General features: G+C 37.0%; 1 protein-coding gene across 1 annotated transcript; it reads left to right on the forward strand.

Moving 5' to 3' along the window:
• Positions 1-274: 274 nt before the first annotated feature.
• On the forward strand, positions 275-21,629 carry LOC126380030 (myosuppressin-like). The gene is made up of 3 exons (XM_050029133.1): positions 275-324; positions 20,364-20,557; positions 21,015-21,629. Exons 1-3 carry the CDS (start codon positions 314-316, stop codon positions 21,104-21,106), a joined length of 297 nt encoding a protein of 98 aa, XP_049885090.1. The 5' UTR covers positions 275-313; the 3' UTR covers positions 21,107-21,629.
• The last annotated feature ends 73 nt before the right edge of the window (positions 21,630-21,702 follow it).

A 21,702-nucleotide genomic window follows, 5' to 3' on the forward strand; every position in this document is an offset into this window, starting at 1 on the left:
ATGCGTCCCGGTGACGTCAAGCAACTATTTTAATTTAAATACAAAAAGAACACATCTTTCATGCCATTTTGGGCCATCCACAAAAACTCAATAAAAGTGGCTTAATTTAAGGGGTGAAGGTATTGTGATACAAAAAGTAATTAATAATAATAAGGGTTGTAGTACCATGTTTCGACAGAGGCTGTATGCGTTGGGCGGCCAGGAGGCGGGGGTAGTGGGCTCCGCCCAAAGAATATAAAGGCTGCTACGCGGCTACGGCGGCACTCCACAAGCATCGCGTAGCGCCGTAGCACCAGCCCAGAACACTGTAGAAATGACCAAGGGGTAAGTACAGTTCCACCATATTTGCTGAAGCGAATATTCTCCATAGACTGTACATCCATGTTTTGTACAATATTTCCAACATTTATTTTTAGTTGTCGTCCACTTTTCTTATTTTTTAGCTAAGCAACGATATTATTTTTATTAAATCAAGTGTATCATAAGTTAATTGATAAAACAATCGTAAACAGCGCGCTTCGTTTCGATACCTTTTAGGAAACTTCCTTATTCTGTTCCTACCCGCAAGTTGCATGACTTCGCTAACTTTTAAACTTCACTTTATAGTCGTAGCTATTAATAAGATAAACAAGTGTTATTTTGAAAATTAATGGTTGTTAAAAATAATTGTCCTGCACTAATAATAATAAGGGTCGTTAGATAACCAGCTTAATTCTTATTTATATAATTATAACTATGCAATAAAATCGTAACGATTGTTAAATAGTTGTTTATACCGTAAAAACATTTCTTGATTTTTACTAAAGCTCATAGGATAAATAATAAATGCTTAATTACTTTTTAAAATAATACTAGAAAGATCTTTATTTCATTTTAAAACTATGTATTAAATATTAATGTGCAATGTGTACCTGTAACTTAGAGATACTATACATAAATTGTGAGGATAAATAAAAAAATAATATCAAATTACAGAGCTGACTGCGAAAGAAAAAATAAAATAAAGAACCAACTTGCGAATAAATAGGAAAATGAAACCAGCAATTCGCGTAAAATAATAGTTTGAACAATATTCTTATATCATCAAGTTTCGACGATTCAAAGATAGTTATAGAGGTACATTCTCGTTTCATAATTATGTTTTCTTGAAAAATACCTTCGCATTCCACAAAATGTTTTATCTAATGTCTACTGTAATTGAAGTATACTCTTGTTCGTTTCATACAAAAAAGAATACGATCATTCTTTTATATCTACATTGAAAGTTTCAAAACTAAACCAAGTAAGTACATCTGTTATTCTATTTTTACCAACATAACCTATTTTTGATATATATTACTGCAAATAGAATAATTCATAAACAAGTAATATATTTTAGCAACATTACAAAGGCCAAGTATTCCGCTTTGGCGTTCTGTAGTACTTGCAATAAGGGAAATTATAACTTGTTTAACTTTTCTCACGCACTTGTACAGAAGTAGAAATGTTCTAAAGTTCATTTTAATGTTGCGTCTCAAATACGCGGTTCTTAGTAATTCACATTTCAAATTGCTCGTCGGTCGACCTCCTCTAATATAAAACTTATTTCTTACTTAGCTACGTAATATGTATTCAACATTGCGAAGAAAGTATACATATCTAATCTACTTAAAATGTTATAAATGTTAAGAGATATATATTTTAAAGTAAGACCAAATCGCATCACCATTCTTTACATCATTCATCAACAATTAATGCAATATTATTTTTAACATCAGCCACAGTCACACAATATTGGCCACAATATTGTCTCCAGAACTTAAGTACTTACCTAGTACTTATACTGAAAGTTAAACAGGCAAAATCAAGAATCTAAGTAAAAGTAGTTTGAACTGCTTAATAAAACTAGAGCACTAAATTATTCAGTAATATGTTTAGTGTTAACAGCCTCCGTGGTCTAGTGGTTAGAGCGTTAGGCTCACGACCTGCAGGTCCGTGTTCGATTCCCGATATGGACATTGTCGAAATCACTTTGTGAGACTGTCCTTTGTTTGGCAAGGACTTTTCAGGCTTATCACCTGATTGTCCGAAAAAAAGTAAGATGATTCCGTGCTTCGGAGGGCACGTTAAGCCGTTAGTCCCGGTTATTAGTTGTTTCCACCAACCCGCATTGGAGCAGCGTGGTGGAGTATGCTCCATACTCCCTCCGGTTAATTGAGGGGAGGCCTGTGCCCAGCAGTGGGACGTATATAGGCTGTTTATGTTATGTTATGTATGTTTAGTGTTGATTCGTTAGCCATACCTACTAGTTACGTAAATAGCCAAATATGATTACCTATTCCTTATCGGTGAGGAGAAAGTTGATGTAAGTTTGCAAAACACTTCCTCAAATGGTGAATGTGTTGCTGAAATATTTTCAGTTACCCCGTCGTCGTAATCAAAACGAGTTTGATGGCGGGTGAAATTCAGTTCATAACCAGCATAAGTTAGCGGCCGCTATATTGTAGTTCATAATCATATCTAAACATTATCTAAATCCCCTTAATACCTAAATCCACGGACAAATTCGAAAGTATGATTTGGCAATGATACACTTAGTCTAAGCATATTTAGATTTGAAAAAAACATTGTAGGAAATTACAGTTCCAAGTAACGATTACAGTCCAAAACTAAACAATAATAACATAAACAAACTATATACGTCCAACTGCTGGGCATAGGCCTCCTCTCAATCAACAGCAGGGGTATGGAGCATACTACACCACGCTGCTCCGCTGCGGGTTGGTGGAGGCGTTTTTACCGGGCCCAACGGCTTAACGTGCCCTCCGAAGCACGGAATTATCTTAGTTTTTCGGCAAATCAGGTGATTCAAGACTACAAAGTCCTTACCAAACAAAGGACAGTCTGACAAAGTAATTTCAACAATGTCCCTATCGAGGATCGAACCCGGACCTCCTGATCGTGAGGCTATAACGACTACGCAACCGGTTCCAACTAAAAATCAGCGTCATAGTCTAGCCTATGGCACTATGCTGAGGTGGAACCGTTTCGGCATACATTCATAATTGTATTATTTTGTTTTAATATGTGAAAACAATAAGTATGTCGATTAAATATTTTTTCTTTCTTTCTTTACGCTGTAACCACTAGACAACGAAGGCTATTTACAAAATTAAAAATAATTAATCTTAATCAATGACATTCTTGAATAGTTCAATTGACTGACTCAAACAAACAGTCGTATTCATCAAACTCATAACCCTCCTTTTTGCTTTTCTGCAGTCGGGTAAAATGTGTTGTACTAGGAAAGTGCTTCTAAATATATGGCGTTATTATTTTTAGCGAAAGAGCGACAGTAATTTTCTATTACGACATATTTTTGTAGATCAAATAGAGTGGTCTATAAGAACTTAGTTTGTAACACTTTAAACAAACTTTTTTGCCCCCAAAATTACGTATAGAAAAAATCCCGAAATGTTTTCTTCAAATCTGATCTTGTAAAGGGGTTACAAGAAATGTTCTTTGGTAGGACAACAGTGTTAAAATAAGTAACTGTAGAACAAACATTTTTACCAAATAGTTGCTAAGTACTTATAGTAATTATAGCTGCTAGATTTAATGATACATACTTACAGGGTATTAGTGAAATCGTACCGGATACTGGGGAATGATTGAGACCATGATTCTGTGTTAATATCAAGTGGAATTGTGAAATCTCTTGTCTTTTCTATACCTTTGCGATTGAAATTTTCATTTGATATTAACTCAGAATTATGAGCTGAATCACTCCCTAAGTATTTGTTACGACGTCACTTTCACCCCGTACTAGTAGTACGTATAGGTAGCCATACAAGAAATACGGGTGTTAGTGACACCGTACCGAAAACTGAGGGGGATGATTCAGACCATGATTCCGAGTTGATATCAAATGGAATTTCCGGTCGCAAAATTCACAAAAATGTTGATGGGCTTTTTTAATTATTTTCAGTTCCATACATTTGCGACGGCAATTTCCATTTGATATCAACTCAGAATCATGGCCGGAATCATCCCTCAAAGTTTTCGTTATGATGTCTCTAATAATATTTCGATGTCATAATACATCTTTTAAACTGGATTTCAACTTTGTTCGACGATAAGAAGTTAACATTAATAGTTTTAATTAAGTACTAATAATTGTAATTTTTAAACAGTTTTATTTAGCTTGTTTTAGTATCATATTTCAGTAAAGTAACTATGTCACTATAAATACAAAAAAAATAACAATATTTGCCGACCTAATTATAACAACATAATGGGTGCTGGTGAATTTCGAATATGAGGCTTTTTGTTTGAAAGGAAAATTATTTACGATTTTAAGGGCGCCTGAAGTCAGATGGGACCGTTATTTAGCGGCGGTAAAGACACCTCATTCGTACCTCTCAAGTTTCACTTAGTTTGAGACTGGGTTTTAATATCAACTATGTTCTTCGGAAAATGAATATTTGAGCCGAGCGTAATACCTAAGTAAAGTCAAATGGTAGGTTCGAGCAAATGTGTCACGATATGGTTCGGGCTTCGCGCTTTATCAACTATATGCTGCAGAGATGCATACTATGCGCACTACGACTGCTGATTGTTCTGTTACAAGCAAATCCTATAATTTATACGCACCACTATGCGTAGTACATTACGCAATATGCGGCTCTCAACCAACTTTTTATGCCTGTTGGCGCCTTAAGCAGATAGAAATAATGAAAAGAGCTATCTGTATGCATGCACTAAGTCTACGGGCTGCTGTTATTAGATTTTCTTGTATTCACTAAGTGACTGTCTTTCTCTACGTGGTGTTGCTTACCACAAATCGGAGCAAGTATCACTCACTAAATCGGGCAGAATTTTGTCGGTAAGTTAAAAGAATAGAGTATACAGGGTACGTCTTTTGAGGAATATGACACAGTTAATTTGGCACAAACCCTGCATCACCAACCACCACCATCATCATATCAATGTATTATTTTGTCGATTATAATCGATATTTGCTGGACGTGAATAGGGTCTTAGTTCGTGTCATACACGTTGAAGAAATCCTTATTGTCAATATTTTCGAGAGAAATTTTTATCTTGCTTGTTGGCAAATGCAATTAGTCGTCTAAACAGATTATAATTGTATAAGTAAGTAACAAAAATATTTCGAACGTACCTCGTTTGCATTAAGATAGCCATACAAAAGACTTAAACGCGCTCGAACAACGACGATATAAGTGAAAAGTAAAATAAATCAAAATAATAAAAGATTGAAACTTAAAATAACGCTTATGTTAGTCGTATTTAGCAAATCGTTGAAGTTTTTTATGGTTTCACGACTAATCTTTCGTGACGGGCTTATTGTAAGCGAACTAGTCAACATTTTGAGCCAAATGTGTGCCAAATGCGGTTGCAAGTTATTTTCTAAAAGCATTACTGCCTTCATCTTTAAGGATTACAGGCGATGTATGTTTTACAGATTTTCCTGCCAACCGTGAAATTTTGTCAAGTTTCTATAGTAAGTACATAATATGTTATGGTAATAATCTGAGCTCGCTGGAGAAAGTTTATAGTTTGTTGGGTGGATTTTCCTTTGGATACGAGTATAACGCTTATGCTAAGCCGTCGTTAAAATGAGTAGTCATACCTCGACACAAGTGACGACACAGTCCACACTGGCCAACGTTTACTGCGATAAATACACCTGTTGCTCAGTGTCTCCTGTAACAACTTAGGGATTTATATCTCTCCGCAAATTGTCGCAGTATTTCAACTCCACAAATAAAGTACACACATTACGACACACGACAACTGTACTTCTTGTTTGTTGTTGTAAAGTAACGTGCAGGTTTTCATTCGTTGCTAGCCATAATAAAAGATTGCATAGAATAGAATGTTGACGCCGTCTCGTTCAGGCGTTCGACGTACTTCAAAATCAGGGCACCTACTTATATTGTTTTCCACGATCGTACCTATTTTCCTTAGTGAAGAATACTTGAACACGCTTTGTAACAGTTCCGATTGTTCATTACGCTGTAAGCTGACACGGCCATTCTACGTCTGTCCGTCACTCAGACGCGAGGCGTTAAGACCTACTTTTAATTTAGTACGTATTTTGCTTGTCTTGTTTATTATTTTCTTCCATAGCGTACACAAGGTTTTAACAGATATTTTGAGAACTGATACTTAGTTGTTAGAAATACATAATTATTCTTCTTCGGAAACACTTTCGAGTCCCATTTCTCTAAAGTAACATTAATTTGAGCTCCGTAATGTATACTTTGTAGGATAAACGCATCGCTTCTTTTACTTTAAAAGACGTTCAAGCGTTCGGGTCGAAACGAGGGGAAATTACCTCATTACCACATAATACTGGCAACAATTTACTATACTAAGGTGTCCTTAAAATTGCTGCAAACTTCCTTTGACAAGCAAATTGGCCGTTACGAGAATAAAAGTCTCGGAAGGGGGAGGTTCAAACGTTCCCGAGAGAACAAAATAACAGATTATAAAAACTTTATGACCTATATATAAGTAAGTTGAGGAGCTCGGTGGCGCAGCGGTAAACGCGCTCGGTCTGCGATTGTTGAAGTTAAGCAACTTTCGCAAAGGCCGGTAACAGGATGGGTGACCAAAAAAAATTTTTTCATCTCGAGCTCCTCCGTGCTTCGGAAGGCACGTTAAGCCGTTGGTCCCGGCTGCATTAGCAGTCGTTAATAACCATCAATCCGCACTGGGCCCACGTGATGGTTTAAGGCCCGATCTCCCTATCCATCCATAGGGAAGGCCCGTGCCCCAGCAGTGGGGACGTTAATGGGCTGATGATGAATATATAAGTAGTGGAATTTTCAAACAATTTTATTATTTATTGGACACAGATCGGCTTACGGCGGATTACAATTTCAGCAGCACCATCAATAGTAGTTTACGTCGATATTGCGCCTCTTACCCTGTATCAATCACGTATCTATCTACCCCATTTTTAGTTCTATACATTATAACATAAAGTAAATTAATATTGTTATGCCACAATCAACACATATGGTAGAAAGACAGTTTTCATTCATTGGTCAGAACATCACTTTTAAATGAACACTACAATGTTTCATTAATAAATTGTGATTATTTTTACAAATAATAAGAAAAATATGTATGTGTTGTAATTAATTGAATCGATGTTTAACTTGGTTGTCTATTAAGCAACTATATTATTCAAGTAATGATCATCACTAGATAATCTGGTATAATCTCCATCGTCATAATATTGCTTCTGTTTCTGATGAGTGTTAGTAAAAGCCCCAACGAGTTTGTTTATAGCCTTATTGATCGAAGTCAGGATCCTGGATAAAATATTGCTTTTAGGTTCAGGTTTTGGTGTTACTAATTCTGCTGTGACGTAACCTTCCACATCCAACGAGGAAATAACTGGAGCTGAAAAAAGCATTAAAAATGATTGACTTTGTGAGAACTTTTTTTAAGTATTAAGGGACATTAATTAGGCTACAGAAAAAAAAGGTACACCATCACAATACAATCGTATCCCTATTGGGTCGGGCAAAGCCATAAGGCATCAGAAAGACAACAACCAACCATTCCTGATATTCGTACTTACCAATGAACATAAAGAGGATCAACAACATGTTATACTGCGCACACGTCCTTCGCGTGTCTACATAATGTCCATAGCAATTGATTATCAACGAGACGATAGATTCAGGCGGCGACATGCGTGCCCAGAGAAGATCTTTTTTTACGTGAATTACATAAACATACATACATAAACTCACGCCCGTAATCCCAAATGGGGTGGGCAGAGCCACAAGTAATCAAAGACAACTTGCAGCCACTGTTGATACGAAGTCCTAAGATGGATATGATGAACCTTATGGTGATAAGGGATCAGCCTATCGCCCATAACATTAGTCCATCATGTTAGAGGACGCAATCCCTCTGTCGGTTTTTACGACATGCCCGGGAAGACAAGCAGCTGAACGTGTTCTATGTTTTTTATTTGCTCCCAGAACAGCATAGAAGTTACGTGAATTATTGTAGATTTTGAAGTTAAAAAAAAATCTATAGATAGTCTTCATAAATGAGCGATTTACAACGACGGTTTTTAAATCATCAACTGCAGAATAATTTGAGAACAACCACAAAAGTAGAATTTTTGTTGTTGTAAATTCATAATGTACTTATTTGTTTGATGCAATACAACATTGCAGATAATTACGTGTTGCTTGTAAATTAATATAATTGTGGCTCGCGGCTGTAACGAGGCTCGTTTCAGGAGTTGAATGCACGTAGCCGTAGAGATGTCCGACATGACCATGACGTCATGAGTGACGCAATATGACACACTGTACTTACTTTTTGTGGAACATTTTGCAACATGATATTCAGAACTGCAATTTTTGAGGCGGATGCAAACAATGCGCGGCATGTGTCCGGCACAGTGATATGCCGTTACCGGGAATGTTCCTGTTGTCATCATCATCATCAGCCCATAAACGTCCCCACTGCTGGCACGGGCCTTCGCTATGGATGGATAGGGGGATCGGGCCTTAAACCATCACGCGGGCCCTGTGCGGATTGATGGTTATTAACGACTGCTAATGCAGCCGGGACCAACGGCTTAACGTGCCTTCCGAAGCACGGAGGAGATCGAGATGAAAACATTTTTTTTTTGGTCACCCATCCTGTGACCGGCCTTTGCGAAAGTTGCTTAACTTCAACAATCGCAGACCAAGCGCGTTTACCGCTGCGCCACCGAGCTCCTCGTTCCTGTTGTAAAAACAATTTATTAGTAAGGTTTTCAAATTATTCTTTCTTATACTCTGATCCTATCTGCCTAAAGCTACGTAATAAAGCTCTCTTCACATAACTTTTGCGTGTTTCTACTTTGCCCAACTGGGCACCCTGAGGCCTTTTGTCTTAAACGTAGTACCGGATGAGAGCCTTCAGCGCTCCCCATTTGTCCGGCCAAGTAGTTAATGCCATCTGCGGCAAATCTATGAGTCACGTCAAAAAAAATCTATCCGCACGCCATGCGCCGCATGCGTCGCGATGTGTGTAAGTACTTTCATATTTTTGGCGAGCCACGTATAACACATAGCAAGCCATGCGACGTACGGTAACGATATCCAACTTTATTTCGGCTGTTTGTAGTATTGTACATTTACTTTCATTTACTTAACACTGCAACATTTAGTAAAACTAACTTTGACTATTGTACGTTGCACTGACGTTCGGAAGTATTGTACTTACTCAACAAAAACTACTTTCCTCTGATGTGGACTAGCTTACAGCGATCCTTACTTTCAAACATTTTTGTATTATCGCTAACGAATCGCATCGAAGTGTGATAAATTATCAATTGGAACTCACATTATTTTCAACTTAACGTACGAAGAGATATGAATTCAATCTTATAATCCAATTTTAAATTATTTTTTTCCCTTCTTCAAAACTAATTCAAGGCTTCAACCCATACTCCCGTATATAAATTATAAGGTATTTGAAAAGATGGAAAACAAAGCATAAACCTTCTTTTACTTCTATCGATAATCTTTATTAAAGCGTGATTTAAAAAAAAAAGTAAAATAATACGTACTTAAATGTTTAAATACTACGTATATTTATAATGCCAACGAAGACTAAGTTCTAAACTAAGCTACTTCACCTTTACAAAAGTACTTTCTACTTAAATTATTTTTCTAATAATTCATGGTCCTTGTTTAGTTCTGGAATCCAACAATTCCTCAAAAACCAAAGCAAACCATTTCAAATTATCTAAGCTAATCGACTGGAAATAGAACACTCAGAATATTATTTACCTTTGCCAAAAATCAATTGCTTAAGGTAGAATGGAATTGTCAAAAGTACCTATAAGTACTTACTGCTCGATAGATTCGTTTGATTTAGAGAGTAAAGCGACAGAAAAAGAGGTAAGTATAGGGTATGTTGTCGTTTTCCTTACAATAAACTCAAAAAAATCGGGTCGAAACGCGATTAAATATTAAATGAGGTAAAAAAATGGGCATCTAATTAATTTGTTTTTCCCGTATCGACTCGATAAAAATAGTTTAACTATGGATAAAGTGCGTGAACCTAAAAAAAGCGGCCAAGTGCGAGTCGGACTCGCCCATGAAGGGTTCCGTAACAGCAAGTAACATAATATAAAAGATTTTTTAGTTCGTAGTAACTTTGTTGTTTTGACTATGAAAGTAAATTACGGTTTACGATTTATGATGTATTAAAAAAAAACTACTTACTAGATCTGGTTCAAACCAATTTTCGTTGGTAGTTTGCATGCTAATCTTCATCATATATTTTTTTTAGTTTTATCCTCCTCTTATTTTAGAAGTTACAGGGAGGGGGGGGACACATTTTACTACTTTGGAAGTGTCTCTTGCGCAAACTATTAAGTTTAGAAAAAAATGATAGATACCCCACACGTATGGGTTTGATGAAAATATTTTTTTTTTATTTTCAGTTCTATGTATGGGGACCCCCAAAATTTATTGTTTTTTTCTATCATTTCGTAAAATTCTTAATGCGGTTTACAGAATACACATATTTATCAAGTTTCAACAGTATAGCTATTATAGTTTCGGAGAAAAGTGGCTGGGACATTCGGACGGACGGACGGACGGACAGACATGACGAATCTATAAGGGTTCCGTTTTTTGCCATTAGGCTACGGAACCCTAAAAATGACTTTATATTTATTCAGTTGGTAATATAACACATTGAATTGTCAATTTATAAATAAATATATTTTTATTCGAACGTCATAACAGTCTAAAAATACTGTAGCTTCTCAATCTCAACTCGTAGGTACTTATAGCCAAGTTTTTAATGCTTCAGGACAACCTGATTTACCGTGTACTTCTCGTACTCTGTGGTAAAAGTAAATAAACTGCAACAAGTATAATAAGTCTTAGGTAATGTTTTTCTAGGGTTTTTCGACCAATTTGAATTAAGTAAGTACTTGAAATCTTTCTCTATCTTCTTTTGTTCTTGTGTAGCATCTAATTTTTAAAACATCGTTAACATTTGCTAGAATACTTTTATTTTTATTATTCACGAATCTGTTTCGATAAGTCTCAAACATGATTGCATCGGGTTATTGTTTGGATTGGCAAAATCGATAGAATGTCCTCTGGTGTCCCTTAGGAAATTTATTTCCTTGTGTTTCATTTCTTACATTCAATTTAACCTCAATTAAAAAAATGTATTAAAAAAGCCTTTGAAAAAAAAATTGAGATTTTTTGCACTTTTGTAGTAGAGACGCACGGGTGACGGATTATTTAATTAACTCTAAAATATACAAAAAATATGCTAACATTTAGGGCATGAACATTATTATAGAATAGAGCCGATTTATGGCAAATATACCTATTGTATTATTTAACAACCTACGATTTAATGTAACAGTAAAAAGTTTCCGAAGCTGTAATATCAGGCGAACAACATTAAAAGTAGTCTATTCGCAATCTCAAAAACACATAGGAGCATTAAATTGATTGACAGTAATGTAAAATTGTATGGGTTTGTAGTATACACGTCCCAGCGCTAACAATCCATGTAGTAATGTCTGGTGACTACTCGTAACCCGGCGCCGCGACCAGAGTCGCTCGGAACTAATTAACAGAGATGCAATTAAGCGCGTGGTGCGGCATAATGGCTGCGGACACTATTCATCACCCTGCCACTCTTCAAACGTCAAGCGTCACTTTTTGGAACTGTCCGCTCCCGCCTAATCAGCATTCCGCTGTCGCCATGCCGCCAAGCAGATTATACAATATACTTTAACGAGATACAATACAAGGCACACACCAGATACCTACAATAATTTTAACCTGTCCTAGTTTAGGTCCTTTTACAGGAACATTAACCGTACTTAACCTAAAACACATAGGATGTACCTGTCTGTCTAAAAGACAGTAGGTACGTACCTACATGGGTTTTCGTGCATTTATATAACTATATATAGACTTAGAGGTTACTTAGATTGCTTTTTAACCACATAAAAATGTGTTAATTTTTACCTTTCCACGTGCAAGACACGTTTCTTTGAAATGATAATTTCATTTCTTAAGACCGCAAGCTATTAAAGTGTCAAGTGACCGCGGAGGCTAAATTAATGAATAATAAGACTGCTAAGTAAACCGAGATGATACTAATTAGTATGTAGATAAAACGCCTTCTTTCGTTGTGATAAAGAAGAACAACCTGGTATTAGCACTTTGCAATCAAAAAGGAAGACTAATAATAATACCTGCAGCTGTACAGTTCCTTTTAATTAAAATATCGATTTTAGCAATGAAAATCTGCACAATAGCAAAACTTGTAGCTTGGCTTTCTTGAACTTTGCTGTTGTTCTTAAAAGAAACAACGTTTTAACTCAACAATAGTCCACAATTTGCTTTCGCAGCAGCACTCTGCGAAATGTTCGCTTCAGTTCCTCGTGAAGAAGCTTAATTTCCGTTTATTTATCTTATTGTTCACTTTGGCATCCATAGGAATGGAAACATAGTTCTAAGAAACAAAAAGAGTGTACGGAATGAGATGAAGAGAGAGCGATGGAAGCGTGCGGGCTGTCCGCGTGATTGTGACAAATAGTGACCGGTCGCAGGGAGGGCCTAAATCAAACCGGCTGCAATCTACAGCTTAACGGCAGGTGCGGCGCACATACAAATGCCACCTCTCCTAGGGAAAACTACTAACAGTAATAAACACCCTCAGTTTCTAAAATATACTTCTCCTTTGAATGCAAAATAAGATATGTGGATACCATTATTCTTTCCTGGCAACCTAATATAAATTAATTGCCGCGCATGATACACACCTCAACATAAATCTGAAGGCCTTTCTTCAGATATCAGACTCTAAGTACATACATCACAGTCACGGCTAGACACGAATCCATCCAAATTAGGTACTAACAGAGAAACGTATTACGCTCTTATATCTTCGTCCACCCTTTAATCTGCGGCAGTAAACAATAAAACACTTAATCCTGACAAGTGGGCGCACTCCGGCAAGGTGCAGGTAAATAAAGAGACACAAATGAGGACATATTTCGACAATATCCCCTGGCCCAGACGTCGGGAGCAAATAAACCTGCCCAGTGACAGATAGAAGATTTACTTCGATTACTCGCAGTCGCTTCGTTCAACAACTGACTATAAATAAACAGGTGCAAAGTTTCTTCAATAGATAGTCGTTTCAGAGGTGTATAAAGATTTCGTATAATGGATGGTTCTATATTTATTATTATTAGGGACTTATCTTTTAATTTACACCTTTATGTGTAACACTTTATAGTCTCTTCGATCAGCGGCAGCAAAGGGTAAGTAGGTAGCTATGTTTGTTTAAATACTTAATGTCGCGTTCATGTGAAAAACGGTATCCAATCCAGTTTCATGCAAGACGGGACGCGAATGGAAAGGTTTAGTAGGTATATGTTTTATTATGTGTTACAGACGAACACGGGTTAATACGTATTTTAAACATTTGATCTGGGTTTGGTATTTTGTTGGGTGTTTTTTTAAATGGCTTTTTGTAAATATATATTAATCGGGAAACAATAACAGCTTTCATCTGGTATTTTGTTAGGTTTGTACGTACTACATTCTGATCATCTCATTATGGATCTGGAAATTGGCCTTAGAAACACATGTGAAAAATGTGCTAACGGATATTACAAGTATTACAGGGTGCTGTAAATATATTTGTTTGCTGCTTGTAACGTACCTAAATTCAGGCAAAATCAAACCGCAATTAACACAATTGGTACCAAAACATACAAAAATATGTTTTAGTATCGGTTAATTATTGCGTAATTAATCGGAAAATGCCATCTACGTTTGATGTTTGTTAATTAGCGGAATGTGTGTGAATTCACAACAAATGGAAATGATATACATCGACAGTCGTGCGTGCGTCACTTGCCTAATGCGGTTTGCGCCATCGCATCGATAGCTGGTTCGATGCGCGTTGGATATATTCGGATGACCCGAATACGATGATTATTTGTTTTATTCGCTAACGGATCTCCATTGAACGTAAACAAAATTCAAAATTTGGAATATGAGACCAGCAAAAGGCATGGTTACCAAAATATTTATTTTAAATTAAAGTTTGAAAAACTTCGTTCTATTTTCCAAAATTATTATAATCCTATAAGTACTTACATACTTAGGTAAATTTTAAATTTAAGTGTGATGAGTTTTAAATAATTAATTTACTTCTACAATTTTATTATTTAACTATCTTTTTTTAGTTAGAACCAGTCATTAAATAAATACTAGCTTTATTTACTAGTCTGATTCAATTTATTCATTAAATATGTTTACGTTCTTACATACGTACGTAAATAGTAGTTGAGTTAGGTACCTACGGAGTTCCTTAAGCCAATGAATGAAGCACAACGAACGAGTAGTAAAGTGATATGTTTATCTATACAATGCAATCTTACTTGCGCAACCTCACCTAAACTAAATCTTGAACCCAAGTAGCGACCCATCTCACACCTCTAAAGCCAGGCTTCCATTTGAAACTCAGCTCATAGATTTCATAAATCCGTGTTCACATAATGCCTGTGATAGTTTCTATAAACAAAGGACGTAATGTACAAGCCCGTTGACTCGGCAGCGGTAAACACTTCAGTTCCTCTGTACCAACCTCGCCAGTTGACATGTTTCCCCTGCTTTTTGGGTCAGTTTTTCCTACATAAACTTCATAGACTGAGCTAAGGTTCCAGCCCTCCTGAGGCTGATTACAATTTTTTTTTACCATTGCGAACCCTCTGCGGTACTCATATCTGGCTAATTGCAGTAAGTCGCAGCAAAAAAAAGCTTCATACTAAAATAGCACTTTATCGACACGCGCTAAAAATATGCACAGTAGGTAAACTGCTCCGGTCTTTGACCTTTTGATCGACGTTCGATTACTTATTAATATGTTTTGAATGAAACTTGGGTATTGTCGGAAGTTGAAGAAATACGTCGATGCATCCCTAGAGGTAGAGTGAGGGGAGCCGAGATAAATCGATGCGGTCCACGACCCAGCCTCAGTAAACGATTGACATAAACGCGCGCGCACGCTCTTTAAGATCAATACCTCATTACAAAATCGATATTATCATACCTACAGTCAAACTATACGTATCGCTATCACTTTCGAATTCAGTATCGATATTTGGTAACACGTATCTTTGAAGTAATGCTTTATGTGTAAAGTATTAGTGAAAATGTTGTTGAACGTAATGATGTAAATGACACCTACCCAGGCTGGTCAAGATAGAATGAGGATTTCAAAAATGTCTTAATCTGTAAATACGTTTAATCTGTTATAAATAATATAAGTGTCTTCATCATTTTATATAGGTAAATATATTGCTCTTAAAGTGTCTTATCTTATCTAATGCTGCAATATCTAGTAGACAACGGCTGTACCTGTCGCTTCCTTCCCTCTGTACGAAACAGAATAAACGAAATAAACCAGAATAAGAATTAAGGAGCGCGTATAACTTTTAAAATAGTTTTTTTATATATATATCGAGCAAACGAGCGAGTAAGTTTTGCTCGATTCCTTATGACGATAGCTCAGCTTTGTTATCTAGTAGGAAAAAAGAACAACTACTTCGGGTTCATACTTTCTACTTCCTACTTTTTCAAAACGCCTATTTAATGAGAATCATTTTATTTAAAGAAGTTAATAGAATTATATAGGTACAGCGTAACACAATTTTCTACTTTTACTTCCAGCCATGAAGTAGTTAATAATGATAATAATAATAATAAAAATCTTTATTACAAATAACCAGTGACTAATATCTGTTAGTAAAAAGACTTATTTCTAATCATCATCATCTTTCTAGCGTTATCCCGTGTTCACAGGATCCGCTTTCCTAACGTGAAGGTTTGACAGGTTCGATTTTTCACTGCAAATCTCAGCGACTGCTTGTCTGACCTTCCCACCCACGAAGGAAAACCAGCCCAATACAGATTAGGTCTAGTGTTAGAACAAAGTAAGAAAAAAGTAAAGTAGATATACGATTCTACAGCCCAGTTTTAATAACAACAACCTACTTCCATTGATAAAACTGTACTTGCATGATTTTGTTTGTTTGTGGTAGACACCTACCTATCTACTTAACCTACAATTGAGAACAAGACTTCTTTTTTATTTTACTAGCATAGCTAATATTATTATCCCACTGCTAGGTATAGACCTCCCTTTCACCCCCTCCACTTTTTATAGTTTTCAGCGAACTGAGATCAAATTGTGAGATCGCTACTTTTCTTCTGGGGTGAACTCGGTTGCCATATCCATCATAAGGTAGCCATGCCCACTGGATGAGGACTCCAGCTCCCAGCTTATCGGGTTAAAAAATGACGGAGTGCCTCAAAACGGACAGTTGTCTAGGTACCTACCTAATCTACATTCTAATTTTAGGACACAGAGTAATTTAACGTACGCGGTCAATAAATCATGTAGATAATTGTCTTCCGCATTTAAACTTCATATAAAAGTCTTAATTACAATCCACCAACTTTAAATTAATATCGCAATAATGAGCCATTGTTTTCAACCCCTTGTTGGCGTATTTGCCGAAAAGCGACATTTCATTTACGGAGCTTTGTGGTTTCAGAAAGGAGTTTAATTGAAACAATTTCAAACAAAATTAATAACACGATTATCAATAAGTTCAATTTTCTGAAATATGTGTGGGAGAGGAATCTATATATAGTGGTAGGTATTGGGCCAACACGCGGATATTAAATCGTTAGAGATGCGCGCCCGGCATACACACACGGTTCGTTTCACTAGAAATTACCCTATTAGGGAAAATATATATTTCTTTGTGTTTTATAATATGTAAGTAAGTATGTAATAACATAGCAATGCGCTGCCTGACGGTAATATTAGTCAACTAGCCTCTGATGCAATTCAAAGAATTCCGGTTAATACAGGGGTATTAACCGGAATTCGGGGTAAGTAAGTAGGTAGGGACCTACTTACTTACCAAATACCTATTTACAATTTGAATAATGAAACTTTAAAACCCACTTCATACACTATGAAGGCTATCTCAACGGTCTTATGAGAAGTCTGCTAGAACAACATTTCAATTCAGAAAAATAAATTTAGATTTAAGTAAAGATGTATATCAGTGTAACATCCTCTAGAAAATATTTTTGGATAGGTACCAAGTACTAGCATAGACCAGTTTTCATGTTAGAGCATTCCTTAAAGGAAAGGAGAATATACAATAAGTAAAATATTTATTTTTAACAAAACATTAGAGCTGTTCTTTTGCATTCTGAACGGTTGTATTACGTACTTAGAATTTTTTCGTTACAAACAAGGAGCGAATTGTGTAACTTTGGCATTGAGCTTAGACGTGACAATTTAACGAAGAGTAAACGCAAAACAGAATAATAGATAAGTAAGTAAATTGTCACTCACTGCTGTTAGCATTACGTCGAACATAGAACGTAGAGCATTGGCGGGAGCTTGTATGAAACTGCGGCGGGCATACAAACTCAAATGTTACAAAAAGAATGCCCTGGACGCCCTCGGCGTTGCCTTTGTGTGTATTGAGTTTAAATCAGGGAATTATTAGTGACAGTAATTCTCTACAAAAACTGGTTTCCCCTGGAATGAGTTCGAGAAATTCGCCAGACCAGTTACAGCGATTCCCGTTTTTTTACAACCTAAAAACTGATGTGTGGCCGGTACAGAAATGTTACAAGTGTTATTATTATTATTTCTGATATTGGTCCCGTATAGTATCAATTCGTAATTATAGACCGTTTCCCACGAGATCTATTATGTTGATTATACACCTAAATAAAGACGGAAATAGATAGATACTTACCTAAAGGCAAAACAAATATTGAATCTGTCCCTCGGTTTTATGAAAATTATTGTCCGACGAAACGAACCCGCTATAAGATACAAATTTTGCAATTAAAAATCTAGAAGCTCCATAAAAAGTTTGCGCTTGGGCTTTGTACCGTCCAAACAGATTATGAGAGGATTGCGTGGATTGCCGCTTGTTTGTCGAAGGCTTTTCGTCTCATCTCGCAACAGTCGCGCAAGACGTTATCCAATAAACTCTTATCCCCATAAGACAAAATGTGACACAAAGCAAAATTTGTTTTAGTAGCTTACTGAGCACTCACTTACTAATATGAAAAATTTATGAATTAACGCTATCAAGACGTTTTCAATGAATGAGCATGTTTTCAATAATACTCACCTTACACATAAAATGCGAAGGCTATGCATGTAAGTATGTACCTAGACATATATTATGTAAAGAAGTTCTCAAATAACGCTTGCCTCAAGTGATAACCACAATAAAAAGCGGACCATTGGAATTTGGGAAACAGCGTCTCAAAGTGTGCCTGAATATTGGAATGCCTTGACAAACCCATGTGTAATACGAAACTTATTGGTTTTTGCGTAGAATCGAAGGCTTTTCACATTTATAGTAAAAAGGAAGGCGATTTTGTAAGATCTAATTTAAAACATGTTTAAAAACTTTGGCTTTCTTAACCCACTCTTAAGATTACACCTTTTATGTATAATTTAGGTATGTATGTGGTGTTACGAAGTGCACGTAAATTGTGCAAGATGTTTAAATAAATGAGTAAATAACGATTGTTATTTCAGTTTTGGTTTTATGCATCTAAGATTCTAAAGTTTGTCTAACACCACAAAAATTATCTGAAATATAAAATATTTCATAATAAAATATTATAAAATGACCCATCTACCCGTATAGTAAGGTAGATCTGAACGAATCATAATTCAGTAAGTATATAAGAGGCTTCGGACTTTGTATCAAATACGGAACAGAGAGAATGGAGAGGCAAAAACAAATGCGATTTAGAAAGCTCGTTAACTCCGATTTGTCGTGAGTAACGCGAGAGGCAAAGAGAACCGCCACAAAGGGAGCTTGGAGGAAAATTGTAGGACACGCTCCCTTTGCACACGTCTCGAATGGCAACATCGTTCTTCAAACTGAATGCTCGTTTAACACTACGGCGAGATGCTACTATTAACGTTATAAAAAACTTATAAGTACTTACTTATCTATGGTTATTTATTCTGTGCCTATGTTTTAAATCATAAATAATATTGGAAGCAGTCCCTTGTTTTTTAAAATATATCTTATAGCTACTTTAAATTCTTAAGATAAATATTGAATTCAGCCATTCAGTTCAGTTCAAGAGGGCAGCCCAGTTGGTAAAATGCTTGCCTCTCACTTGGTTGCAGGTTCGAATCCAGTACAGGCCTAAACCAATGAATGTTGAATTTGTTTTCGAATTCATGTTTGGATCATAAATTATTATCACGTTCTCAGCGGTGAAGTATTACATCGTGAGGAAACCCACATTCCCGAGAAATGTATTGTCGGAGGTATATGACCCAATCTGTATTAGACTGGTTTTCTTTTTGCGGGTTGGAAGGTCAGACAGGCAGTCGCTTCTGTAAAAAATCGGATCTCTTCAGGTTAGGTAAGCGAACCCTGTGAAAAACGGAATAATGCTAGGGCTATTTTTTTAAATATTTAATTCAGAATACAAATGTGAAGTAAAGCAATCAGATAAATATGTTTAGATGACTCGTGGCTTTCTATAATACGCCAGGCGTATACTCACTTGTAGATACGAGTATAATAGAACATAAACTATCGTCTTCTCTCGTGGGTTGTGCTGATATCAAGGACCGACCTCGTCATCCTAGTGCCAAGGCTAGGGCCCTAGGGGGGGCTAGGGCTGAGCTGCTATAAGTTCCTTAATGACTATCAGCCATGTCAGGGGCCTTTGGCGGCACTAAGGTTGATCAGGTTGGTACTCCACCTCACAACCCACACGATAGAAGAAAACTATCAGGTAATAGTAGCCGTGCTACTTAGCGTGCGTTTTGCTTGTGGTTCTGCTCACCCCTTTACGGATTACGGGCGTGAGTTTATGTATGTATGCTACTTAGCGTGCTCTCCAAAGCACGAATCATCTTACTGTCGGACAGTCGGGTGATCAGTCTGCAATGTCCTAACCAAACTAGGGATCAGAAAATGGTGATATGTCCAAGTGACAAAGAACAAATTGGCGTATGCACTTGGAAGTAGGACCCTCTCACCATCTACTACACACATACCTACATAAGTACGGTCCGTACACTTGTTTATTTACCTGCACGTAAGAAAATCAAATGTTATGCAATCTACTTGCGTGTCAGGTACAGGCATGCCAGTTATCATATATACACATACACCTGACAGTAGCTAACATATGCAGGGAGCTGGCATGCAAGTGTATTCCGTCTTAAGTTTATGTATGTAAACATTGTTGTAGTATGAAAGCGTGTCGAGCGGTGGTGGTGTGCGCGGTGGTGGCGTGGTGCGCCCTGGGGGCGTCGAGCGCGCCCGCGCAGCTATGCGCCGGCGCAGCCGAAGACGACCCTCGCGCCGCACGCTTTTGCCAGGCACTTAATACCTTCCTCGAGTTGTATGCAGAGGCTGCCGGTGAACAGGTGCCAGAGTACCAAGGTGAGTACGACTAAATAGATTAAATAATCTACTGGAGCAACGCCGACTTTGGAATGCCATCTTTCCACGATTCAAAGTGTAACTATGTTACGTACTGAATATATATATTTTGGAATTTGAACTTTCTGTGCTGTTTAACCCTCTCGTTTCGATTTTTGACAAGGGTAGGAAAAATACGCTAAAGTACCATCATATCTGTCTGTTCTGCGGTGTGTTTATAGTGGCTAGCATATGAAATGCTAATTACGGGTACTACCTACCTATCCTACTTACCTACCTAATTATTTATTTCTGTACGTAGAGCCTGAAAGCGAGACCAGGAAGGTAGAGCGCGGAACTTCGTATGAAACAGCAAAAAAAACTCTCGCGGCCCGCCTCGTTTGTCCGCTTTTCAGGCTCTGTGTGCATCACGCCTATAAGTAGTTTAAGCAGTGTTCTCAAGAGGTGTTGTTTCCAGCCCTAGTGCGCGACTACCCGCAACTGCTGGACACGGGCATGAAGCGGCAGGACGTGGTGCACTCGTTCCTGCGCTTCGGCCGCCGCCGCTGACGCGCGCGCCGCTCCCCGCGCGCCCGCGCCTCCCCGCCACCTCTCCCGCACGAGACACGCAACTATGCTTGAACTGTCAACACCACACGACTCTGCCCTATATCATTTTTAATTTCTACGCAATGTCTAACGTATAAACCGTAAATTAAGTTTATTCGTCCAAAACATTATACCTAACAAGTCTAGGAAGTTCCTTATTATGTAAGATAATGTTTCAAAGGTATCCGAGCACTGCGACCTAATACTGTATTACTTACTATAAATAGTTATAATGCGCAACGCCGACAACACCCGGCGGTTAAACCTCTCTCTCCAAATTTTATTACATAATTACAAGGATAGACTTTTTCTATAATAAAAAGTACGTATTAATAAAAGTATTATAGATTTAAGATGCTGTAATTAACAATCTTGTTGTCAACTTTTTTGTCGCAATTCATTTGGTAAGTAAGAATATTAAATATATAATGATTACAATGTTTTAATTAAATAAATAAATATTTATGACAAGCCCAGCGATTTTTGTCTTATAAAACCCTAAGTTCTATCGATGAAATTAATTACCTACTCTACAACTTCACCGTTACAATTTAAAC

Source organism: Pectinophora gossypiella, chromosome Z (assembly GCF_024362695.1).
Source record: "Pectinophora gossypiella chromosome Z, ilPecGoss1.1, whole genome shotgun sequence".
Lineage (NCBI taxonomy): Eukaryota > Metazoa > Arthropoda > Insecta > Lepidoptera > Gelechiidae > Pectinophora > Pectinophora gossypiella.